The following is a 27572-nucleotide window of genomic DNA, read 5'->3' on the forward strand; positions in this document are numbered from 1 at the left end:
AAAGCAGAGAATCAGGCATTTAGATCACCCACCACAGAAGTAGGCCCCAATTTAATGGGACCCCGGCAACCATGTCAGATGGCACAACCATCAGCTTCATATCAATCAGCACAGGAGAAGGCGACTTTGAAAGACTTTGACCCCTACACCCAGACGGAGGAGAGAGGTTTCACAGCAGAGAATCAGGCATTTAGATCACCCACCACAGGAGTAGGCCCCCATTGAATCAGACCCTGGCAACCATGTCAGATGGCACAACCATCAGCTTTATATCAATCAGCACAGGAGAAGGCGACTTTGAAAGACTTTGACCCCTACACCCAGATGGAGGAGAGAGGTTTCACAGCAGAGAATCAGGCATCATATCAACCACCACAGGAGAAGCCACCATTTAGTTACTTTGACCCCTGCACCCAGGAAGAGGAGAGAGGCACCACAGCACATATTCTGGCATCATATCAGCCACCACAGGAGAAGCCACCATTGAGTTACTTTGACCCCCGCACCCAGGAAGAGGAGAGAGGCACCACAGCACATATTCTGGCATCATATCAGCCACCACAGGAGAAGCCACCATTGAGTTACTTTGACCCCCGCACCCAGGAAGAGGAGAGAGGCACCACAACACATATTCTGGCATCATATCAGCCACCACAGGAGAAGCCACCATTGAGTTACTTTGACCCCTGCACCCAGGAAGAGGAGAGAGGCCCCACAGCACATATTCTGGCATCATATCAGCCACCACAGGAGAAGCCACCATTTAGTTACTTTGACCCCTTCACCCAAACAGAGGAGAGAGGTTCCACATCAGAGAATCAGGCATCATATCAACCACCACAGGAGTAGGCCACAATTTAATGGGACCCCGGCAACCATGTCAGATGGCACAACCATCAGCTTCATATCAATCAGCACAGGAGAAGGCGACTTTGAAAGACTTTGACCCCTACACCCAGACGGAGGAGAGAGGTTTCACAGCAGAGAATCAGGCATTTAGATCACCCACCACAGGAGTAGGCCCCCATTGAATCAGACCCTGGCAACCATGTCAGATGGCACAACCATCAGCTTTATATCAATCAGCACAGGAGAAGCCACCATTGAGTTACTTTGACCCCTGCACCCAGGAAGAGGAGAGAGGCCCCACAGCACATATTCTGGCATCATATCAGCCACCACAGGAGAAGCCACCATTGAGTTACTTTGACCCCCGCACCCAGGAAGAGGAGAGAGGCACCACAGCACATATTCTGGCATCATATCAGCCACCACAGGAGAAGCCACCATTGAGTTATTTTGACCCCTGCACCCAGGAAGAGGAGAGAGGCCCCACAGCACATATTCTGGCATCATACTAACCACCACAGGAGAAGCCACCATTGAGTTACTTTGACCCCTGCACCCAGGAAGAGGAGAGAGGCCCCACAACACATATTCTGGCATCATATCAGCCACCACAGGAGAAGCCACCATTTAGTTACTTTGACCCCTGCACCCAGGAAGAGGAGAGTGGCACCACAGCACATATTCTGGCATCATATCAGCCACCACAGGAGAAGCCACCATTTAGTTACTTTGACCCCTTCACCCAAACAGAGGAGAGAGGTTCCACATCAGAGAATCAGGCATCATATCAACCACCACAGGAGTAGGCCACAATTTAGTTTATTTGACCCCTGCACCCAGGAAGAGGAGAGAGGCCCCACAGCACATATTCTGGCATCATATCACACACCACAGGAGAAGGCCTCTTTCAGTGATTTAGGCCTTTGGACCCAGACAGAGGAGAGAGGTCAGAGATTAGCTTCATATCCCCCAGCACAGCAGAAGACCGCTTTATTTGACTTAGGCCTCAGCACCTAGACAGAAGACAGAGGTAGCATGGCAGAGGTTATGGCTTCATGTCACCCGTTAGTTTAACCGGCCACTTTCATCTGGTTAGGCCCCGGCGCCCAGACAGAGAAGAGTTTCATTCAACTGTGGGTTTCATAAAATTTGTATCAAATAAAGAAGTGGCCCGTAGCACAACAAGACATGTTTTAGGCAGTTAATAAGGACTACTCTGCACAAGGGAGGGACAGGTCCTGTGGGATCCATGCCTGGTTCATCTTTATGAAGGTCAGCTTGTCCACGTTGGCTGTGGACAGGCGGCTGCGCTTGTCAGTAATGACGCCCCCTGCCGTGCTGAATACGCGTTCAGATAAAACGCTGGCCGCCGGGCAGGAAAGCACCTCCAAGGCATAACATGCTAACTCTGGCCACGTGGACAATTTCGAAACCCAGTAGTTGAATGGGGCCGAACCATCCGTCAGGATGTGGAGGGGTGTGCAGACATACTGTTCAACCATGTTAGTGAAATGCTGCCTCCTGCTAACACGTTCCGTATCAGGTGTCGGTGCAGATAGCTGTGGCGTGGAGACAAAACTTTTCCACATTTCTGCCATGCTAACCCTGCCCTCAGATGAGCTGGCCGTGACACAGCTGCGTTGGCGACCTCTTGCCACTCCTCTGCCTTCACCTTCCACCTGTTCCCCTGTGACATGTGGGAATGCTCTCAAGAGCGCCTCTATCAGCGTGCGCTTGTACTCGCGCATCTTACGGTCGCGCTCCAGTTCAGGAATTAAAGTGGGCACATTGTCTTTATACCGGGGATCCAGCAGGGTGGCCACCCAGTAGTCTGCACACGTTAAAACGTGGGCAACTCTGCTGTCGTTGCGCAGGCATTGGAGCATATATTCGCTCATGTGGGCCAGGCTACCCATGGGTAAGGACAAGCTGTCCTCTGTGGGAGGCGTATCGTCATCGTCCACCGTATCCCCCCAGCCACGCACCAGTGATGGGCCTGGGCTGCCACCCCGCTGTGAACTTGCGTCATCCTCGTCCCCCTCCACCTCCTCCTCCTCATCCTCCTCGTCCTCCAGTACAGTGCCTTGGCTGGCGACTTGTGAACCTGTCCTCTGCTGCTTAAACAAACCTCCCTCTGAGCCACTTCGAACAGACTGGCCCGAAAGTGTTAGAAACGAGCCCTCATCCTCCTCCTCCTCCTCCACCTGGGCCACCTCCTCTAACATCATTGCCCTAAGTGTTTTCTCAAGGAGACATAGAAGTGGTATTGTAACGCTGATAACAGTGTCATCGCCACTGGCCATGTTGGTGGAGTACTCGAAACAGCGCAGCAGGGCACACAGGTCTCGCATGGAGGCCCAATCATTGGTGGTGAAGTGGTGCTCGCACAGTCTCTCCAGCATGTGCAAGGTGGAGTTCCACCGGGTGGGCACGTCGCATATGAGGCGGTGAGCGGGAAGGCCGAAGTTCCGCTGTAGCGCAGACAGGCGAGCAGCGGCAGGATGTGAACGGCGGAAGCCCGCACAGACGGCCCGCACTTTATGCAGCAGCTCTGACATGTTGGGGTAGTGGTGAATGAACCTCTGCACCACCAAGTTCAGCACATGCGCCAGGCAAGGGATGTGCGTCAAACCGGCTAGTCCCAGAGCTGCCACGAGATTTCGCCCATTATCGCATACCACCAGGCCTGGCTTGAGGCCCACCGGCAGAAACCACTCGTCGGTCTGTTGTTCAATACCCCGCCACAACTCCTTTGCGCTGTGGGGCCTGTCCCCCAAACATATGAGTTTCAGAATGGCCTGCTGACGTTTACCCCGGGCTGTGCTGAAGTTGGTGGTGAAGGTGTGTGGCTGACCGGATGAGCTGGTGGAAGCAGTGGAGGAGGAAGCCGAGTAGGAGGAGGAGGCTACAGGAGGCAGAGAATGATGCCCTGCGATCCTAGGGGGCGGAAGGACGTGCGCCAAGGAACTGTCCGCCGGGGGCCCAGCCGCCACTACATTCATCCAGTGTGCAGTTAGTGAGATATAGCGTCCCTGGCCGTGCTTACTGGTCCACGTATCTGTGGTTAGGTGGACCTTGCCACAAATGGCGTTGCGCAGTGCACACTTGATTTTATCGGACACTTGCATGTGCAGGGAAGGCACGGCTGTCTTGGAGAAGTAGTGGCGGCTGGGAACCACATACTGCGGGACAGCCATGGCCATCAGCTGTTTGAAGCTGTCTGTGTCCACCAGCCGGAATGACAGCATTTCAAAGGCCAGCAGTTTAGAAATGCTGGCGTTCAGGCCAAGGGCTCGAGGGTGACTCGGGGGGAATTTGCGCTTCCTCTCTAAGGTTTGAGATATTGAGAGCTGAACGCTGCTGTGTGATATAGTGGAGACGCTAGTTGACGGTGGCGGTGGTGGTGGTGTCGGTGGCACATCCTCTGTTTGCTGCTCGGCAGGTGGCAACATTCCTCTCGAGGCGGAAGCCGAGGCAGCAGCGGTAGAGGGAGCAGGGGGAGCCTCAGCGAGTGCCTGGTTTTTAAGGTGTGTACCCCACTGCAGTTCATGCTTTGCATGTAGATGCCTGGTCATGCAGGTTGTGCTGAGGTTCAGAACGTTAATGCCTCGCCTCAGGCTCTGATGGCAGAGCGTGCAAGTCACTCGGGTCTTGTCGGTAGGACATTGTTTAAAGAAGTGCCATGCCAGGGAACTCTTTGAAGCTGCCTTTGTGGGGCTGGGTCCCTGTTGGCGATGTCCAGTAGCAGGCGAACTCTGGGGGCGGCGGCTCGTCTGCTTTGGCCCCCTGCTCCCTCTTTGGCTTCGCTGTTGTCTCGGTCTCACCACTACCTCTTCCTCTGAACTGTGAAAGTCATCGCCACGACCTTCAGTCCATGTGGGGTCTAAGACCTCATCGTCCTCTGCATCGTCTTCCACCCAGTCTCCCTCCCTGACCTCCTCCTGTTCAGTCTGCACACTGCAAAAAGACGCGGCAGTGTGCACCTGTGTTTCGTCATCATCAGAGAGTCGGTGACTCTGCTGTGGTGGTATTCCCATGTCCTCTTCATCTGGAGACATAAGTGGTTGTGCGTCAGTGCATGGTATGTCTTCCTCCACTGGGGAAGGGCTAGGTGGACGCCCCTGGGAAACCCTGGAAGCAGAGTCTTCAAACAGAAGAAGAGACTGCTGCATAACTTGTGGCTCAGACCGTTTCCCTGATATGCTTGGGGGTGATGTGACAGACTGATGGGCTTGGTTTTCAGGTGCCACCTGTGCGCTTTCCGCAGAAGACTGGGTGGAAGACCATGTGGTGAACGTGCTGGAAGCACTGTCGGCCACCCAATCGATTAATGCCTGTACCTGCTCAGGCCTTACCATCCTAAGAGCGGCATTGGGCCCCACGAGATATTGCGGTACATTCTGCCGGCTAGTTGAGGGAGTTCGTTCCCTACTGTGTGCGCCTGGGGCCGAACGGCCACGTCCTCTACCAGCAACAGAGGCTCCACGGACACCACCACGACCGCGTCCTCGTCCCTTAATAGTATTTTTCTTCATTGTTGCGATTCAACTCGCACCACAATGAAATATATTATTTTTTATAAGCAAAATCCCCTCACTGGAATACTTTCAGTCTTTTGACTGTATGGATTACAGATGGAATGACTGTTATATGTGAGTACCGCTTTCTTTGACAGATTCTAGTATGGGTACATATATGTTTTCCCAACCCCAGCACATTAGTTTGCTAATTCCAGATGTATGAAACGCAGGCCTAACTGTATCTAGTATATTGAACGCCAGATAAACTAACTTGGCCTTTTTTAAATAAAAAAAATCCCCTCACTGGAATACTTTCAGTCTTTTGACTGTATGGATTACAGATGGAATGACTGTTATATGTGAGTACCGCTTTCTTTGACAGATTCTAGTATGGGTACATATATGTTTTCCCAACCCCAGCACATTAGTTTGCTAATTCCAGATGTATGAAACGCAGGCCTAACTGTATCTAGTATATTGAACGCCAGATAAACTAACTTGGCCTTTTTTAAATAAAAAAAATCCCCTCACTGGAATACTTTCAGTCTTTTGACTGTATGGATTACAGATGGAATGACTGTTATATGTGAGTACCGCTTTCTTTGACAGATTCTAGTATGGGTACATATATGTTTTCCCAACCCCAGCACATTAGTTTGCTAATTCCAGATGTATGAAACGCAGGCCTAACTGTATCTAGTATATTGAACGCCAGATAAACTAACTTGGCCTTTTTTAAATAAAAAAAATTCCCTCACTGGAATACTTTCAGTCTTTTGACTGTATGGATTACAGATGGAATGACTGTTATATGTGAGTACCGCTTTCTTTGACAGATTCTAGTATGGGTACATATATGTTTTCCCAACCCCAGCACATTAGTTTGCTAATTCCAGATGTATGAAACGCAGGCCTAACTGTATCTAGTATATTGAACGCCAGATAAACTAACTTGGCCTTTTTTAAATAAAAAAAATTCCCTCACTGGAATACTTTCAGTCTTTTGACTGTATGGATTACAGATGGAATGACTGTTATATGTGAGTACCGCTTTCTTTGACAGATTCTAGTATGGGTACATATATGTTTTCCCAACCCCAGCACATTAGTTTGCTAATTCCAGATGTATGAAACGCAGGCCTAACTGTATCTAGTATATTGAACGCCAGATAAACTAACTTGGCCTTTTTTAAATAAAAAAAATCCCCTCACTGGAATACTTTCAGTCTTTTGACTGTATGGATTACAGATGGAATGACTGTTATATGTGAGTACCGCTTTCTTTGACAGATTCTAGTATGGGTACATATATGTTTTCCCAACCCCAGCACATTAGTTTGCTAATTCCAGATGTATGAAACGCAGGCCTAACTGTATCTAGTATATTGAACGCCAGATAAACTAACTTGGCCTTTTTTAAATAAAAAAAATCCCCTCACTGGAATACTTTCAGTCTTTTGACTGTATGGATTACAGGTGGAATGACTGTTATATGTGAGTACCGCTTTCTTTGACAGATTCTAGTATGGGTACATATATGTTTTCCCAACCCCAGCACATTAGTTTGCTAATTCCAGATGTATGAAACGCAGGCCTAACTGTATCTAGTATATTGAACGCCAGATAAACTAACTTGGCCTTTTTTAAATAAAAAAAATTCCCTCACTGGAATACTTTCAGTCTTTTGACTGTATGGATTACAGATGGAATGACTGTTATATGTGAGTACCGCTTTCTTTGACAGATTCTAGTATGGGTACATATATGTTTTCCCAACCCCAGCACATTAGTTTGCTAATTCCAGATGTATGAAACGCAGGCCTAACTGTATCTAGTATATTGAACGCCAGATAAACTAACTTGGCCTTTTTTAAATAAAAAAAATTCCCTCACTGGAATACTTTCAGTCTTTTGACTGTATGGATTACAGATGGAATGACTGTTATATGTGAGTACCGCTTTCTTTGACAGATTCTAGTATGGGTACATATATGTTTTCCCAACCCCAGCACATTAGTTTGCTAATTCCAGATGTATGAAACGCAGGCCTAACTGTATCTAGTATATTGAACGCCAGATAAACTAACTTGGCCTTTTTTAAATAAAAAAAATTCCCTCACTGGAATACTTTCAGTCTTTTGACTGTATGGATTACAGATGGAATGACTGTTATATGTGAGTACCGCTTTCTTTGACAGATTCTAGTATGGGTACATATATGTTTTCCCAACCCCAGCACATTAGTTTGCTAATTCCAGATGTATGAAACGCAGGCCTAACTGTATCTAGTATATTGAACGCCAGATAAACTAACTTGGCCTTTTTTAAATAAAAAAAATCCCCTCACTGGAATACTTTCAGTCTTTTGACTGTATGGATTACAGATGGAATGACTGTTATATGTGAGTACCGCTTTCTTTGACAGATTCTAGTATGGGTACATATATGTTTTCCCAACCCCAGCACATTAGTTTGCTAATTCCAGATGTATGAAACACAGGCCTAACTGTATCTAGTATATTGAACGCCAGATAAACTAACTTGGCCTTTTTTAAATAAAAAAAATTCCCTCACTGGAATACTTTCAGTCTTTTGACTGTATGGATTACAGATGGAATGACTGTTATATGTGAGTACCGCTTTCTTTGACAGATTCTAGTATGGGTACATATATGTTTTCCCAACCCCAGCACATTAGTTTGCTAATTCCAGATGTATGAAACGCAGGCCTAACTGTATCTAGTATATTGAACGCCAGATAAACTAACTTGGCCTTTTTTAAATAAAAAAAAAATTCCCTCACTGGAATACTTTCAGTCTTTTGACTGTATGGATTACAGATGGAATGACTGTTATATGTGAGTACCGCTTTCTTTGACAGATTCTAGTATGGGTACATATATGTTTTCCCAACCCCAGCACATTAGTTTGCTAATTCCAGATGTATGAAACGCAGGCCTAACTGTATCTAGTATATTGAACGCCAGATAAACTAACTTGGCCTTTTTTAAATAAAAAAAAATTCCCTCACTGGAATACTTTCAGTCTTTTGACTGTATGGATTACAGATGGAATGACTGTTATATGTGAGTACCGCTTTCTTTGACAGATTCTAGTATGGGTACATATATGTTTTCCCAACCCCAGCACATTAGTTTGCTAATTCCAGATGTATGAAACGCAGGCCTAACTGTATCTAGTATATTGAACGCCAGATAAACTAACTTGGCCTTTTTTAAATAAAAAAAAAATTCCCTCACTGGAATACTTTATGGCTTTTCACTGTATGGATTACAGGTGGACTGGTATTAGTAGGGGTGACACAAGCACACCCAAGTCCCTGATGTAGGATTTCTATGGCACAGACCACTATTACAAGTGATTAATGGACGTTGGGAGAGATTGTGCTGCAGCACTAGTCCCAAGATGGCCGCCGCCTATCAGCCCAGTAACATGTGCCACAAAATGGTCTGCACAACCTTTAAAAAAAATAGCCTTGGACTGTGCTGCTAAATCGCTATTGGTCTGAATCCCAGGTGTAGATGTCTGACTTGTTTGGAGCTTTGGAATGCACACTGTGGCAGCTTCTGCTGCAGCACTACAAGTCGCAAAATGGCGGCCGGCGGTCAGCCCAGGTACATGTGGATGGAAAAATCACTCTGGCCACTCTAAAAATAGCCAATCCCTATCAAAAAAGCAGCTCAGCTGCAGTTGTTCAGATGAATCACAGGTGGAGGAGAGAAATTTGCTTCCAGTTATTCAATTATCCCTGCCTATTCTCGCCCTAGCATCAGCTGCGTCTATCCCTGTTCTATTCACATCGGGAGTGAGCACGTCCCGACGTGCGCACAAGCTTATAAAGAGGCTGAGTCACATGCTGCACTTGGCCAATCACAGCCTTGCCAATAGTAGGCATGGCTGCGATGGCATCTTAGGGCAAGTAGTATGATGCATGTTGATTGGCTGCTTTGCAGCCTTTCAAAATGCGCCAAAATACATGCCGAACGACGAACCCGAACTTTTACGAAAAAGTTCGGGTTCGGGTCCGTGTCACGAACACCCCAAAATTCGGGACGGACCCGAACTATGCTCGAACTGTTCGCTCAACACTAAATGGGAGGTGTTGAGGTGTTGTGTAACAGTGTACTCCCCCATTGCTCCCTGGGGTTTGGTGCAGTGGAAATGCAGTTTGAAGAATCAGGCAGAAGTGAAAATATAATATTTTTTTACTCAGTAGAGAATACAACTTGCGGTACATCCAGCAGTACCAAATTCAAATTGTAGTTTCTGGCACCAGTTGAGGAGGCATGGTGGCAGGTTGGATAACTATTAGAGTTGAGCGAACCCGAACTGCAAAGTTCGGGTTCGTACCGATCTTTATGAGTTCGGGTTTGGGTTCGGTGTTCGGGTGATTTTATTATTTCCCATTATAACATGGTTATAACGGAAAATAATAGAATTTTTAAGACAGAATGCTAAATAAAATGGCCATTGAGAGGATAAAAATAGTAAAAAAAACTCACCTCATCCACTTGGTCGCGCAGCCGGTATCCTCTTCTTTCTTCTTTCTGCAGGACCTGCAAAAGGACCTGCAATTACGTCACCGCGCTCACCACATGGTGAGCGTGGTGACGTCATTGCAGGTCCTGCTGAATGAAGATAGAAGGACCTGCGGTGAATACCGGCTGCACGATCAAGTGGATGAGGTGAGTTTTTTTAAATTATTTTTAACCCCTCAATGGCCATTTTATTTAGCATTCTGTCTTAAGAATGCTATTATTTTCCGTTATAACCATGTTATAACGGAAAATAATAAAGTGAAGTTCGGGTCCCCATTGACTTTAATAGGGTCCGGGTTCGGGGTTTAAGTTCGGGTCCCGAACCCGAACTTTGGCTTGAAGTTCTGCCTAACCCGGCAAACTCGAACTTTCACGGGTTCACTCATCCCTAATAACTATATATTAGCACTTGTTGGTATAGTTTTCCACTGTAAGTTTGAGACTTGAGCTTTATCTGGCTTAGTGGTAGTTTAGTTGATGGGTGTCTGAGAATTAGTGCCTCACCTTGTAGCAGTGCTTGTAACGCTGTATTTTGGTGCTCACTCTGCTGTCTTGTTATATAGATGCTTTCTTAAAGCTAAATGTTATAGGTGTCTCTGAAAAATCATATATTGTTCCCAGGAGTAGGAGCTCTAGCCACTGATTCCTCTCCCCTCTGTATCTACAAAAAAACTCCCTCTCCTGGCATGGAGCAGGGCCAGCCCACTCCTACTTAGAGGGGAGGAACAGGCTAGTAAGCCCTGTTCCTTACCAATCATACCTTCTCCTGCTGGTAGATATGCCCAACAAATTACAAATACATAAAATAACCAAAAATAACTATTTACAATTGCAGATGCCCTTAGGTCTGGGGTACTGCATTTACTGTGTCCTCAGTGTTCCATGTGCACTGCTGAGCTGAAAACAAATTCCCAGAGAATTTCCTACCAACGGTCAGTGTAAATCCATGATAGAACACTAATGGCATCTGTGTTCTGTCAGTGGTTTTAACAAGCCTATAACTTCTGTGTTTGGGCTTCATCACCAACCAAAGTAGTGCAAGTCTCTGTCGATTTTCCACTGACTCATAGTCAGAGGAAAAACACACAAAAATCCATGGATCAGGGGCGCAGATAGAACTGACTGGGCTCCACAGTAAATTTTTATATGCCCTTTCCCCCCCATACACACACTTCTTCACAACCTCCTCCTCCCGTGCTAACCCCACTCATGTGGCTATTTTGTGCCTTTTTTAAAAAACAAATTTTATGGTAATCTTTAGCATCAATTTTGATGAGGGCCCCAGTGGTGATGTGTCACCTGTGTGGCATGTGACCCAGTGAGATGCTACATGGATGATACATCACTGCTGCAGCCAGTCATTGGCTGCCGTGGTCACATGCCCCTAGACCTACAGAGATATCAGTAAAACCTCTGCCCACTCCTTCCTCTGTCAGCCTTCTGTACTATAGCATGTAGTACAGGGCAGCCTCCCCTCTCTGACCAATATTCCACCATTTACTAGTGCTTATTTTGGCACACTTACATATACACACATGCGATGCCAGGACAATAACAATACATTGGTAAGTGCTGTATATTCAGTTTCTCTGCATGACAAATGCCATATGAAATTTATTATCATCAAGTACTGGAAATACATGTAAAAGGCAGAATGGAGCTGACAGACACCCTTTAAGGGTATACCTAGTTCTGCAACTTCTTTTTCTCTCCATAGAGGTATGACGTATTGTTTGTACTGTAGTTTAGCCTCTGATCTTACAATAAAGATGCTGTGCCGCCACCCTTAAATGATATTTTAATATAATTCACCAGGAAAAGATAGTTACTTTTGCAATTTACTTTCTATTACAAAATTGCTCCAGCTGTGAGATATTCTCTTTATTTCATTTTAACAATACCCTCTGCTTTTCACTCTCTATAGTAATGCACAAGACCATCTACTAAGGTGGTCGCACATGCTCAGTTGCACCCTTCAACTGCCACCACTCATCAATTTTTAAAGCTGTGACAGTTACAGTCAGAAAGCTGCTTTAGAAAGGACACACTGCCAGCCTGGAGAGAATCTAGCAGAACAACTGGAGGAATTGAATGGTGTGAGCTCTGAATCCATGTGAGGTACAGAGCTTGTTCCAGCTTGCTTTGTTTGACATATACTGGCATGTACTATATTGTGGCGAAAGACAGTTCGCCACAGTATTTTGGAGGGGGCTGTTTGCCAGCCTCTTGCCTCAGGATTATGGCCCATACTAACTTTGAAGGAGAAGACAGACTGGCCGCACAGCTTAAATCTGTGGAACTGTTTTGGGCAGGAAAGCCATGCTTGCGGCCGGCCAAATGTGACTTCCATGGAATTCTGGAACCCCTGCTCGGATCTGGGTGATTTTTGGATATGTTGTTCACCCAGATCAGAGCTATCCATGGATGTATACATTATGGGGATATGTGGGGTTTTGGGGTGTTTTCTGTGTTTGGGGGAAAAATGTGTGTTTTCTTTCTGTGAGTGATTAAGTTAGCCCATTACGTTTGGTAATTGTATTTTGTTGTTTGCGTCGCAGACAATGCCAATGTGTTAGTTAATTGCGTCACAGACAATGCTCATTGTATTTTGTTGATTGCGTTACAGACAGAGGGAAGGGGATTTTGTGTACAATTGCTGGGAAGGTTTCAAATACTGTAAATGCATGTGATAGGCTAAAATATAAACTGTCACAGTCTTTTACAAGGGCCCCAGGGGGAGTGTCCCTTGCTAGGAGACCTGCATAAAAGGCTGGAAAATAACCCATTAAAGTGTTCTGCTTGACCTCAAAACGAAGTGTCGTCTCGTTATTGGGGGAATTGGATTGTATGCTGATTGCCAGGAGTGTAAGCTGATTGTATGCTTTTCCTGTTCAGCTGTTTCCAGTGTTCGGGTGTTTCCTGTTCCAGAGTTGAAGGATTCGTGTAGTTTGCAGTTCGGCAGACTGGTGCTTGCAGTAGCTGCCTGTCAATCTGAAAGGAGGATATCGTCTGAATGGAGTTGTGTGCTGAACGGTCCGTTACAATTGGTGGCAAGCAACGGGATCATTCTCACTGCCGAGAAGGACAGCTACAAGGCAACACCAGTTCCTTGATTACAAATTGAGGGCAACGCTAGTACCCGTACAGCTCCCCAATCTACAAAGGAATCAAAATCAGCAGACCAAGCATGGAGCCCTGCTACACTCAGGAGGAGTTTGATAGAGAGGTTAATGGGGTGCTGTCTCTCTTGGGACCCAACCCCGCGGAAAACCTTGTACAGATTGTGAAGTGGAGGATCAGAGAGTATCTGCAGGCCATGGCAGCGGTAGACAGGAGGAAGATACCCCAGCGGCCGAGCAAATTCCCAGGAGCTGAAGGTGCCGTCCTACTTCCCAGAGGCAGTGTGAGTTACAGGGAGATGAAGGTGCCGTCCTTCCTCCCCAACAGCCGAGTATTGTATTGGGAGCAGAGACAACCGGTCTCTCTCTCCAGTGGCAGTGTGTACCCTTAGGAGAGGAGACAGTTAGTCCCTCTCGACAGCAGCTAAGTGATCCACAGGGAGCTGAAGGTGCTGTCCTTCCTCCCTAGTGGCAGTGTGTCCTGCAGGGAGCAGAGATAGTTGGTCTCTCTCCCCAGCAACCAAGTGAGTGCCAGGGAGCTGAAGGTACCGCCCTCGCTCCCCAGCGGTAGTGTGAGTTACAGGGAGAGAAAGGTGCCGTCCTTACTCCCCAGCGCCAGTGTGTATTCATGGGAGAAGAGACAGTCGGTCCTCTCCCCCAACAGGAACCAGAAGTACCGGAGGTCGCGGACCTCATAGACTGGTCCTGGGAGGACTCCCAGCAGGCAGGGGGAGATGGGACCGAAGTCTCTCTACCGGCACTACAGGGATGCTGGGCAGTCGGCCCAGATCTCCAGAGGCAGTGTGAGTACCAGGAGGAGGAGGTAAGCGATCCCTACCCTCCACAGCTAACCCCTACTGAGGTCAGTAAAGGAGCCGTTAGCTTCCTCTGACCCCCTCCCAGTAGAAGAGCTGGCATCTGGGCAGAGCGCCGCTGGCCTCTGCCCTAACTTTCCCTTTGTCACCGGGCAGGACTATACCCCGGTTGCTCCAGCGGAAGTGCTGGCAACTGGGCAGAGCACAGTTGGCCTCTGCCCTCCTTTGTCCCCTTGTCCCAGGCTTGTCTATCTGCAGGTCCCCCCAGCTGAAGCGCTGGCACCAGGGCAGATTACCGCCAGTCTCTGCTCACTCAGTGACCCACATTACCAATCCCCATCACAGCACAGTAATTCCTATTACACTACCTAACACCCTGCACTGGGGATCAGCTACACTATATCACTATCTAACCTACACTGACTATCTCCCACTAACTATCTGTATTATATATATGAGCTAACTATCTAATGTAATTGAATAAGGATCCAGATGACTCAGCAAAGCACAGAGCACAGTAATGATACTGTTCTCTCTCTCAGAACTTCAAAAAACAGCAGAAAATGGCTGCTGGGGAGTTTCTTATATAGTAAAGGGGTAGGCAACTTTCCTATTGGTTGCTAAGGATGTTGCTAAGCTCAGGCAAAGATATTGCAGCCTTCTCATTGGCCCACAACCAAGAAGGGAGGGTACTGATGAAAAGAAATCTAGAATATTTGTAATTACGAAGATATAGCACTATATTCTATATCTTCGCAAATTCTCGAAGCGCCAATATTCATGATAAAAATTCCCGATTAGAATATTCACGATCAACAACACTACTAGCATGTTGAAATTATTTAAAAAGCAGTTCACACAAAAAAATATATTCTTTGGCTAGTTAGAAAGTGTCACGGGCAATGCGTGTGGAACCACTTCACCAACCAACCAGTTTGACTTTGGGCTAGGCCTGAAGGTGTTATCCAGGCAGTGCCTTGGTTTTCTCCCTTTAAGTCTTACACAAAGATCTGGACTTCGCTGCAGGAGAGCCACCAGGCTGCTACCTTTTGGAATAGTTCAGGTGTGGTGCTGCATAACTTTTAGTCATGGAACAGGCAGAAGTCAGGGCAACCAGAGTACGTGCAAATCCGTGAAACAGTCCAAAGGCCAAGACAGGCCACACAGGGTCAGTATGGTAAACAGGCACAAGTCAGGTCAGGTAGCGGAGAGTCATAATCCGGGAATCAGGCAGAGGTTGGCATACAGTTAGACATGCAGATTGTAGCACCTTTGTAGGATCTAGCAAGCTAGTGAAACCTATTGCTCAGGCACATATGGAGTTGATTAGCATATTTGTCAAACAGCTGCACACCGAGCTAGAAATAATTAACCCTTGCAGTACTTCTGGGTGATTTGAGTTTCAGTTACTAATATCTCTGATACACACACAGGAAACCGGCATCCGGGACTGCTGCACCAGGGATGGAAATGCAACACACAGAGTGAATAGAATGGCGCCCGTGCCTACCCAGGACAGCCAGGCAGCAGCAGCCATGATCTACCATTGTAACAGAAAGGCACATGGTGTAAATTCCAATGACAGTAATCTTATTGCTAGTGAGTGTAGTTGTGAGTTATCCTCTCCTTGGTCCTCAACTGTGTCATATGACTAATACTCTTTAACTAGCACAGCATCTTATGTGTGGATAGGAAGAAACTTTCTGCATTCATTTGAGACTCACATTGTGATTCCCATGTCCAGACATAAAACACTATGGGGGTCATTTACAATCAGAAATAGGCCTATATTAGGTATATTTCTGGCGCAGACTGTGGCACAAATGTTATTTGCGCCGCAATCTGGGACTTTTTTCCGCTCACGCCAGGTCTAAAAAAGTGGGTGTGGCCTGGGCAGGGAAGGGGATGGGCCAGCAGGCACGTCTCATTCATCATTTTCTATACCTGTTTTAGGCGTAGAACATGGTCTAAATGTAAGACAGCAAGGAAGCTGGCTTACATTTAGACCGAGTCTAGATATTCTGAAGTTATGTAGAGGCTGGCGCCTGTACATAACTTCAACGGATCCACCGCCAGCGCAGGCTTATGAAGACCGGCGTCTAAAACTTCAGCATTCTGAGTGCTTGAGAACACTCCTGTATATTTAAATTTTATTACAAATTTTTTTTCCAGATTGTTTCTACTTGGCCTTGTACCTAGGATCTGCTGTACCCCTACTAGTTATCAGTATTTACAAGATTTTCTCTGACTACAAACCTGAATAGTATTCTTCCCATACACAATGCTGGTATCTACAGACATCTATATATCTATATATATACCAGTGCATTGTATGGGCTTTTTTTTTAGAGGATAACAGAAAAAGTATAATTTATTTAGTAATTTTAAAGAATGTAATGGTGCAAAGTAAAGAAAATAAAAAAAATCCACTATTTTATGTGGGTGTGTCCAAGTGTGTGTATAATATATAAATATATATATATATATATACACACTCTAAAATAATTACGATAAAGTGCTCAAAGCAACACACAAATAGGTGTTTCGAAGCAACAAATCTCCTCTGTCAACTTCTCACTCCTCTACAGTATAGACAAGAGGGAATTAGGGTAATTGGATTTCAACAACAGTTAAGTGTTCATTGAATCTATGACTAATGTAAAACCTTATGGGAGTCAGTATGGACAATAGCTATGTATCCTATAACTACAAATTTCCCCAAGTAATTCCCCACAAGACCCTGACACAGCTAAGCTATCCATACAAAAATAGAGCAGTTTTCCAGGGCCGGCTATCTATTTATGCTCTCAGGGGAAAACACATGTCTATTAAACTGCCAAGTACTGCTGCTGATTGCCAGTGTCCTGTCCAAAACGTACAGTAATTCCTATTTTTTAAAACATTTTATTTACTTCCTTATCATTTTAATATTCAGTATACAACTTTTTCTCCATTATTTGAATTGAATCTGTCACCACATACCTGCATCTAAATCCAAATGACTTTGTAGATGTGCTCTTGGCAGCTGAAAACAATGCAGCTTTCCCCATCTTGATTGTTGGGCCCATTCCCGAGATATTTGCATCTTTATTTTATGGGCCCCTTGGTGCAACTAGGGTGTTATTTTTGCACCTGGTTGCACACATAGCTCAATTTACTTTCCCTGCTGGCCGGGCCTCCCCCTTCCCTGCTGCCAGACAGAGTACAGTAGTCATGCCTGGCCCTAAACTCTTTGCCTCTGCAATTGGCGCATGCGCAGTTCAAGCTCGTAGCTTGTCCAGCCTGCTTCAGACCTGTACTGCGCATGCACCGATCGCAAAGGTATGAGAGTTCAATGCCAGGCATAATTTCGCCTATGCTGCCTGACCCTGTCTCTCAAAGTAGGGGGTGAGACCAGCAGGGAAAGTGACTTGAGCTTTAGGTGCAACAAGGTGCACCAGCGACGCCCCTGTTGCACCGACATAAAATAAACATGCAAATATATCAGTAATGTGTCTAAGGGTAAAAATTGGGCACAGTGTGCTGGATGCAACTGCCAAGCACACATCTACAAAGTCATTTGGATTTATATGCAGGTATGTGGTGACAGATTCCCTTTAAGTCTTATGGAGGATTCCGCTTAGCATAAATGCTGCATAAATCTTACAGTTCAACACGGGGAATTAAATCATAAAATAGGGATCGGGTTTTGGCAAGAGAAAAGAATTTGTTGATGTGCACAAACTAATAAAGCTCTATTCGTTCAGCAATCACCACCCTACCGTTCAGCACAGTTGTCCTGGCAACGGAACACTGTCATCTTTTTGTAGTCAAAAAAGGACACTCCACGGAGCGCTCTCTGCCGCGTGTCATCCATGTAGCATCCAATATACTTTGCTGCAAAAAAAAACAACAGAAACACGACATGTTAAAGACAGTCTGCAAGAGGAACTCATGCGGTACATTGTTAGAAACCTCCATGTGAATATTGATCTCTGAAAATTGCTTTGTATAATATTTCTGAAGATCTTGTATTGTACTGTAGGTTATTCATCTAGCCGTACGACTGAATATGCCAACAGTGATATGGGAAGCTGTTACTGTACAATTAACCACTTGCACGCTAAGTTGCCAGAAATTGGCCCTTTCTATATGTTTTGCTTGTTTTGTCCTTTTCTGACTACAAATTGCAACTGACAACACATGAGTAATGATGAGTGAAGTATTGCAAAACTCGATTTGGCTGCTTCGACTAATTTTAGAGAAAAAATGTGCTTTGTGATTAATTACTTTGTCACGAAGCGCATTTCTTTGCGATTGCGCCACCCCCGTCATTGTACCCCTCAGATGCCGCATTCATAGCTGATCACGGCATTTGACAGTAATAATACAGTGTAAAAAATAAATAAAAATCATTTAATAAATCTTAATTGAAGACCTAGCGCAAAATCTAGCAGGGCCCGTGATGACATCATTACATCGGCTGGCGTGGTGACCTTATACGCTCAAACGGAGGAGGTAAGTATTACTTTTTTTATTTTTTACTGCCATTCAGGGAAAATCGATTCGCTACCATGAAGCAAAAGGAAATTCGGCTTCACAGCAAATCGAATTTTCCCTGAAATTCGGATAACAGTCCACTTTGTGGACTTCAATTCGCTCAACATTAATGATGAGAAAGTGGCCCTATGTATTCAGATTCTGAGCGCCAATTGTAAGGCTATTTTCACACTTGCATTACAGCTTCCGTTTAAGACAGAAGCTTTGACACTGTCAGATCCACTGGATAACGGATCTGAATGGCAACATATCTATCACAGGGTCTGTTGGACTCTCGTCTCCATTGTTTTAATCGCAAGAAAATCAAAATGGGATTCTCTTCATAAGTGAGATTAGTGCCATCGAAACCCCCGACATAGACAAAGCTTGCATATAGCCTAAGAAATGTAAATGTCATTGTGGCGAAAGACACTTCGCCACAGTGTTTTGGAGGGGGCTGTTTGCCAGCCTCCTGCCCCTGGATTATGGCCCTTTAAGATACTTTTACTAACTTTTAAACCCCTGAACCTATTCAAGTGAATTTTGGATAGGTTTGTCCCCAAGTTATACTGGTTAAATTGATATAAGTTATATGTATGGACAATGTAAACTCACAAAGTTGTAACAATTTATAAGAAGAGTAACTTTTCAGCTTAGGAAATAGTTGAGTAGATACAGAAATTGACTCAATTATCTCCTAGACAGAGGGGAGGAATATGCTGGGTGTGTTTCTATTGTCCCATTGTGCCATTGTCCCATTGTGTCCGATTGGCTGCTGTACTTACATTGTATGTGTTGTAATATATTGATTGGTTGTATTTCAAAACCCTGTGGGCAGTACTATGTTTGTGGATTGTGAATAAAAGAGGCTGTACGTGCCAGTACAGTCAGTTCTGCTTAACCCTCAAGCGAAGTGTCGTCTCGTTCTTGGGGGAATTGGATTGTATGCTGATTGCCAGGAGTGTAAGCCGATTGTATGCTTTTCCTGTTCAGCTGTTTCCAGTGTTCGTGTGTTTCCTGTTCCGGAGTTGAAGGATTCATGTAGTTTGCAGTTCGGCAGACTGGTGCTTGCAGTAGCTGCCTGTGCATTGGAAAGGGGAATATCGTCTGAACGGAGCTGTGTGCTGAACGGTCCGTTACAGTCATGAGGCATAACTCAAAAAAGGAGGACTGCACAAGCAATACACTTTACATTGGAAGAGACATTTTATAGGTGATATGTCTTCAAGTTAGGGTCCATTCACACGTCCGCAAAACACGGACACCGGCCGTGTGCGTTCCGCATTTTGCGGACCGCACATGGTCGGCCTTATTATAGAAATGTTTTTTTTTTTGTGGGGCCGCGGAACGGAAATGTGGATGTATCCTCACCCGTTCTGTAAAGTTTAGACCCTTACTCTTACATAATAGTAAATCACAGCAATGTAAAAATCTTAAAGATTAGGTCCACCATTGCAAATAAATATACCGTATTTTCTGGTGTATAAGACTACTTTCTAACACTAGAAATTATTTTCAAAAGTCGGGTACGCCAGGTATACTCAGATCCGATGGTATATTCCCATGTTGACGGGGACACTTGCCTGGGGGTTAGAATATACAGGGTCCTGCCGCTTACAGGAGTATACATTTATTAACTGTAATCCATAACTTTAAATCAGTGCTCATCTCTTTACTAGGGTACCTTACTCTTAGCTCCGGTAACAGGCAGTGTGGGCGGCGCTCACTCACTAACGTCACGTGCCTGCGCCGCCTGGTGGGAGGAGCAGGCACGTGACGTCAGTGAGTGCGCACCGCCCGTACGCCCGAGCGCTGATTTAAAGTTAAAGTTATGGATTACAGTTAATAAATGTACACTCCTGTGAGCGTCGGGGAGGGGGATCTGTGGATGGCACTGTTATGGGGAGGTGGATCTGTGGATGGCAGTGTCATGGGGGGATCTGTGGATGACACTGTTATGGGGAGGGGGATATGTGGATGGCACTGTTATGGGGAGGGGGATCTGTGGATGGCACTGTTTAGGGGGGATCTGTTGATGGCACTGTTTAGGGGGGGATCTGTGGATGACACTGTTATGGGAGGGGGATCTGTGGATGGCACTGTCATTGGGGGGATCTGTGGATGGCACTGTTATGGGGAGGGGGATCTGTGGATGGCACTGTCATGGGGGGATCTGTGAATGGCACTGTTATGGAGAGGTGGATCTGTGAATGGCACTGTCATGGGGGGATCTGTGGATGACACTGTTATAGGGAGGGGTATCTGTGAATGACACTGTCATGGGGTGGATCTGTGGATGACACATATAGCATAAGATGCTATATAGTGTCATCCATAGATCCCCCTCATAGCAGTGTCATCCACTGATCTCCCTCCCCATAACAGTGTCATCCACTGATCCCCCTCCCCATAACGATGCCATCCACAGATCCCCCTCCCCATAACAGTGCCATTCACAGATCCCCCTCCTCATAACAGTGCCATCCACAGATCCCAGTCAGTTCTCTGGATTGGAGAATATCGTCTTGAAGACAGAGAGGGCTGGGCATTCAGGGGTAGTCTTATACGGCGAGTATAGCCCAAACCCTATATTTTAAATGGAGAAGTTGGGGGTCGTCTTATACGCCAAGTCGTCTTATACGACGGAAAATACGGTAAGTCATCTTAAAGGGGTTGTCTGAGTGTTTAATACTGATCTAGTACTTATCTACAAGATAGGTTATCAGTATCTGATCAGTTGGGGTCTGACTCTCTGCACCCCTGCCTCTTCCAAGGCCAGTGACATCACGTTCATCAGTCACATGGCCTAGCCGCAGCTTACTCCTGTTCAAGTGAATGGGCCTGAGCTGTAATACCAAGCACACAACCACTATATGGTGGACAGCTCTGTGCTTGGTAAGGTTCGAGGATCGACGGGGGATCAAACACTGACCAGAGGATAGGTCATTAGTATTTAACACAAAGAAAATCCCTTTAATTAAAAATTGTAAATATAAAATTTTAATACTTTTGTCCTATTTTGTGTTCTATATAGACTTGTGCTCTAAGTGTCTCCATGGTTACTCAATACAAACAAAACCCCTGTAGTCTGATTCTGTATTAATACAAAATCCATTGAATTAATGCACTGTGTTTCACACATTGGGGTTAATAAATTCCCCTCCCCCTAAGTTTTATTAGAAAGCACTGATGCCTTTGATTTCTGCAACACTTATTATTGACCAACAGCTATTATCAGATTGTCAATAAGGCTGGGGCTTCATGGCGGCAGCCAAATCAAAGCTCCAAAAATAGTTGTGCAACAGTAAGTAACAGAGAGAAGTCCCAAAAATATTTTTGGTTGCACAATTTTCTATGACCTGCTGATGCAGTGACCCACTAAGCCACTGTTAGGGGTTGGAACATAACTATCTTAAGAGAATGTATGTTATATGCTGTTGTAATATTTTGTTTTATGCCGTTTATTCGGACTGTAAGCTTTTCGGATGCTGTCTTCTAGAAGGGAGGCAGAGCTTGAGCCTCTGGGCTTGGCTTCTCCTCTACCAGTTGTCAGAGGCAGTTGTGTGTTTCTGCCTGACCCCAATACTCGGCATTGTAGATTCTGAACACTCTAGCTTCTTTGTCTCTCTCTGGAGTACTTTAATGCAGCAATTGTTCTTTAGCTGCAGAAGTCTCAGAGATGGTGTTTCTCCAGAACGGAAGGTGTTTGTCTGCAGAGCATTTACACACGGCTGTCCTCTTCCTCTGCCAGTAGACTTCTCTGGGGGTCGAACCGGTTACGAACATCAACACTACTACCAGGCAAATGGTAGAAATGTCACAGGCAAGTCACAGTCACACGCTAATTGCATTGTGCTCTATGATGACAAAGTCAGGTGCGACATGTGACTTGTGACCAAAAATCCAACCCTGTTGAATTTTTTGCAACTGTCCCAGTTGCAGTTGCATCATGTCTTGTGTTTGATTGCAACCTCCATTGACAATCATTATGTAGCACCACACTTGCCACCGTGTGGCCCAGCCCAAAAGGGTTGTCCGAGTTAAGAATTTTTTTTTATAGCACTGTAAATCTGATGGTCAGCAATAAATAACTAAGGCTACTTTCACATTAGCGGCAGCCTTCTCCGGCCGGTGAACATTGTAGTGAATGGTGCCGCAGTGGACTTCCGGCGGCACGCGTGCACTAGCGGCAGCATGGATCTGGCAGGCTGTTCACCCGCCGGAACAGCCTGCCGGAGAAGGCTGCCGCTAATGTGAAAGTAGCCTAAGCTAAGCAAGTTTTAGACAAAAAATATATATATTTCCTTATTGCACTGGTTTTCTTCTGCCCCCTTGTTTACCTGCAGTAGCAACAATCTCTGGAGTTTCCTCATGAATATTTGTGCCCCTCCCCCTGCTCTGCAAAGGGCTTGAATAACAGTGCAGCCTTGAGTGACATGTCTGACTGCTGGGATACTCAGAAGCATGTTGTATGTGTAGGACTACAAGTCCCAGCTGTACATTGATACACTGATACACTCAATATCTTCCACCTCCCTGTTCTTGTGCAATGCTCTGCAGACCTCCCAAGTGTCCCTCTTTTGGAGGGACATTCCCTTTTTTTAAGCCAAGCCCCTCTCTCCCTCTTTGCTCCTTAAATGTCCCTCTTTTTGATCTGAGGTATAGATTTGCATTATTACATTTACAATATTGACCCAGAAAGTGTGTCTCTGGTTCCTCTATGTATATTAGAGCCCATCTTTTATATATTATTTATATTTTGTTATTTAATGCAGTTGGCATTTTTGAAATTTCTATATTCAGATTATTTTTGCACTATTTTGCAAGAGAAAACTATTAAAGTGTATAGATATGAAGGAAAAATTGATTTTTCACCCTTCATACTGTACATGTTAAGGGTCTTGATAAATATGGTAGTTGCATTAATAAATGAGGAGCTCACAAATATTTTCAGTGCACTTTCCTGTCTCATTATGTTCTCATGCAGTTTGCCACTTTACACTGCATATTTTAGAACCACATGTACATTTTTTGTGTTAGATTTTTAGAGTTAGAGTCTTCTTTCTTTATTTAACGTGTACCTGTACTTTAGAAATAACTTTTGATATATCAAAGGTTTTGATCATTGGGGGTCTAAATGCTGAGACCGCTGCTAATCGTTATAACCAGGAGAAAAGAGCGCTCACACAGAGTGCTCCCCTCACTGGAGGGGACAGACTGAGATGACCCTGATTTATCATGCCTTCACTCCAGAATTCTGGTGTCAAAATGTTGCAAAATGGGACTTTTTTGACTTTTTTGCCTCACTTTTACACCACTCCGTCCAGTTTTGAAATATGGGTGGGAAAGTGGGTGAGGTTAGCCATCTTACTGTGTTTCATTCCAGACATAGGGACATACGCCAGTTTCACACTAGCGGTAAATTCTTCCAGCAGGCTGTTCCAGCACACAGACAGCCTGCCGGAAGACATTGAGGGACATTTATGAAGATAATTATGCCCCTATTTTGGAGTAATTATCTTAATAAGAGGCAAAACAAAGGGGCATGGCTTAGCAGAAGTTGCAGGGCTTCATGCCGCACGCTGTATTTACTATAAATTTCGCCAGAAAAGTTATAGTAGAATTCAGTATTTGGCTAATGGAAGGGAAGAGATGCCCCTGATTTGTTAAGAGGAATCTGCCTCTTAACAAATTTGGTGCATCTCACGCTAGTGCAGGGAGATAAAGACTGGCGTATGGATGCACCAGTCTTGATATATCTTCCACATTGTATCTGGCATAGCCATGAGACTCGGGGATCCGCCCTGTTTCCGACATTAGTTGTAATTATCTAGCTGAATCCCGACACTAATGGCGGAAACAGGCCTGATCCCCAAGTCTCATTACGGTCAATGGGGCCTTTTCGGGGTGTGTCAGATACAATGTCTTCTGAAAGGCTCTTACTCTGTCGGAACAGCCTGCTAGAAGAATTTATTGCTGGTGTGAAACTTGCTTTATCTAAAAAGTCACTAAAAAGTCACAGTCTCACTCCAGTAGGTGCTTGGAGTAGGAAAACTGGATTAGCTTTTCAAGACAAAAATATTCATAGAGGAACGTTATAGTCAATCTGGCGATAACAGCAAGTGAGGGAACAATAGTACTCTTCTAATTAGAAGTGAACGCCATTTTGGTGGAAAGGAAAACATGGGTTATAACCATCCGACCTCTAAGGGGTATGCTGTCTATATCAATAAATAGGAGGGCTAATGCGGGAGAAGGTGGTAGAGTACTACTTAATAGTTCTGAGGCTAGTGAGAAGACCTCCAACCACAGTGATCTGAGAAGCAGGCAATCCCACAAAATGTGGAAAAGCATTCCTCTTTGGCCGCAAGCTCTCCAACATAAATGCGTGACCCCAGAAAACATAAAACTTAGCCTCTCTGGGGTAAAATACCAACTAAATGTTGTTTTTACAAAAGATTCATAGTGGGTCGCACATGTTATATTCTTTGACATAAACCGTAGAGCACCTTGCCACTGGGTTGTTGAGAATGTGGTGCCTAGTTCTCTTTCCCATGTGAGGAAGGGAGTATATTTGACAAATGTGTTTTTGTTGTTTAGCATGGTATACACTGGGCGGAGGGGAGCTAGAGAGAAGGTGGGTTTGAACCACAGTTCAAATATCTTTTGGTTAGCTTTGATCTGTAGGAGGAAGGTGGAAAGAAGTTGCCTGAGTTTGGGATATGGAAGGCATTATGGAGGCATTCAAAGGAGCTTAGTTCTCTCCCTTCATGTACTAAGTCTACCCCATATTCCTTCCATTTTCCCACGCAGAGGTCTGAGGTGAGGGGAAGCAGGATTTTGTGCTGCCCTGTGGTATTTGGTTCTGATGAGGCGGTACTCTATACTGCACTATTGCATTACAGGCCCTGCCTATTTCTATTATCTCTGCTTACTTGTTTTGGCCCATCTTCTGTCAATTTTCGACCGGCCTACAACATGGGGCCACTTTTAGTTTTTTTTTCCTGGACCACTTTAACTTCCCAATCCGCCCCTGTAATTCCCCCCCACAAACTTTCTACTGAGCTTGTCTCCTACAAGTCTATGTGAGTGCATCTTTCTCCGGGTTTTAGCGATCAGTTGGGGTCTCAGCACTCGGACTCCAATAATAAAAGTTTTGATATGTTACCATGACATATCAAAAGGTTTTTGAAATTTCAGGGACCCCTTAATGTCTTAGCACATAAAAATTGGAGTGGAGACTTCTCAGGGAAAACTGGCTTAGTTGCCCACAACAATTAGATTCCGCCTTTCATTTTCCAAAGGAGCTCTGAAAAATTTAAGATGTAATCTGCTATGGGCAACTAAGCCAGTTTTCTTTTACAACAGTTTTGAGAAATCCTCTCCTGTGTGCTTTTCTCAGTCACCTTTGTGAGTCATCAGTTCTGTTAAGGGTACTTTGGTCAGGTATTAAGACTGAGACTTTGTTGCCAAAGCTTGTTGAAGTCCGTACTCTCTGTATCAGGCCCAGAATTTATATTCACACCGCACCTTTTTTCCCATTACACCCATCTGCCATAAGTACCTGTGGGCTGCAGTTTTCAGTGCCTCCTGTTCTTGCAATAAAATAAAAATGGGCAGCTGCACATTGCCAGCATATGTCACAACTGATTTTAAAATAATATAAAATATTACTGAGATAAAAATCAGAAGATACATATGGCATTTAAGGTCTATAGGGACTCACCTGGTGCAACAATAAAAAAAATAAAAATAAACATCTGTCAGTCCTGTAAAACACATGTCTTTTAAAAGTGGATGCCTTCAGCATCCCCAATTCAAACGGCATTCATCAAAGTGATGCATAATTTCATGAAGACAAATCTGAAAGACATGTATGCTATGACTCACTTCATCTTTTACAATGGGGGATAAACAATGTGCACACCTAGTAAACCCATATGTAGCACAAGGTAAATCAAGAAACAATAAATGTAATGTTCATAATAGAAGTGGAACAGACAGTCAGAACATTTCAAGATATCAGGGGCAAAAAGCCTGTCCATTTTCTGCATCACAGATCCTGATGACATATTTTGTAGTTCAAGAGAACAAACAGTGCAGCAGTTCTAAAATTTCCAGGTAATTAAACCTAGCAAGGGACAAGGTGACATCACAGGCACAAAGCCGTGCTTTGTCAGAAGTGCTCTGAATCTGATATCATTGATTTGGAAGGTGAACAGATTGACATACAATTACAGACCACACAAGCAGTTGGTATGGAACCTAAATGGATATCTGACTGCTATTTCATGACTCAAAGGCTGGTTCACTAAAGGCTGATGAAGTTACTGATTGTGGTTTTTAGCAGGTTTTATCATTATCATAGCACATTGCTATTATCATTATTACTATGTCCTGTTATTATATGAAAAATGGAAACATGGAACCTACTCCCTTAGAAAGTCTCACATTTAGATTTATGAAATTGGAGGTAGAATGATTATGTATGCTTGGTATGGTTGCCTATACTTGATAGATACAAAAATATCAGTTCCTAGTCAATACAGCAAGTTCTCCATGAAAAGTGAGCCTGCTGATACCACCACCTGTTTGTTCAGCTTCATATGGTTATATGCTGCAGATATTCCAATGCAATTGTGTGCAAAAAAAAATACTAAATCCAAAGCATTTACAGTAGCAGCATAGTGGATGAGATTTTTTTAAAGTTTCATCCATTTACTGCAAAATTTTTCACAATGGAATTCATACATAAGAAGCGGTGCAGATTTTAAATCCATAGCATGTCAAATTGTACTGTGGATTTTAGTAGCACTCCAAAAGTTCAAAAAAGTGAGGATTTTATTTAGCCCATGTACAACATTTCAGTCCATAAAACAAGCAAGGATTTTTCTCAAAAAGTTGCACATGGGCTAAATACTTTTTTGGTATTTTTGAAGTGTGACCTATATTTCTACTTTGTATATGAAGGCTTTATCTAGTTATCGTGAGCATTTGCACCCATATTACTGCTACATCCAAACAGTGCAGCTCTTTTTTCTTTCCTGAATTCGAGCATGGTACTATAAATAGGATGCCACCGATACAATAACTCAATTCACCTTTCTTTCCTCCTAGGTATTCAAACATCAGCTGGGAGTAGCATTATTGCAACGTGTTTAGGAACCACAGCAACCCAGCCACAAAGTGGCA

At 44.7% G+C, this 27572-nt stretch overlaps 1 protein-coding gene across 2 annotated transcripts in view; it reads right to left on the minus strand.

Annotated features, from left to right (window-relative positions):
- The window catches only part of WSCD2 (WSC domain containing 2), a 573456-nt gene that overhangs the window by 170220 nt on the left and 375664 nt on the right, over positions 1–27572 (minus strand). For both annotated transcript variants that reach the window (XM_040416044.1, XM_040416045.1), the window contains one exon: positions 17624–17738. In XM_040416044.1, the coding sequence (XP_040271978.1) occupies positions 17624–17738 (115 nt within the window). The remainder of the gene's footprint in view (positions 1–17623; positions 17739–27572) is intronic.

The sequence above is a fragment of the Bufo bufo genome, chromosome 2 (genome assembly GCF_905171765.1).
Source record: "Bufo bufo chromosome 2, aBufBuf1.1, whole genome shotgun sequence".
In the NCBI taxonomy this organism is placed as follows: Eukaryota; Metazoa; Chordata; class Amphibia; order Anura; family Bufonidae; genus Bufo; species Bufo bufo.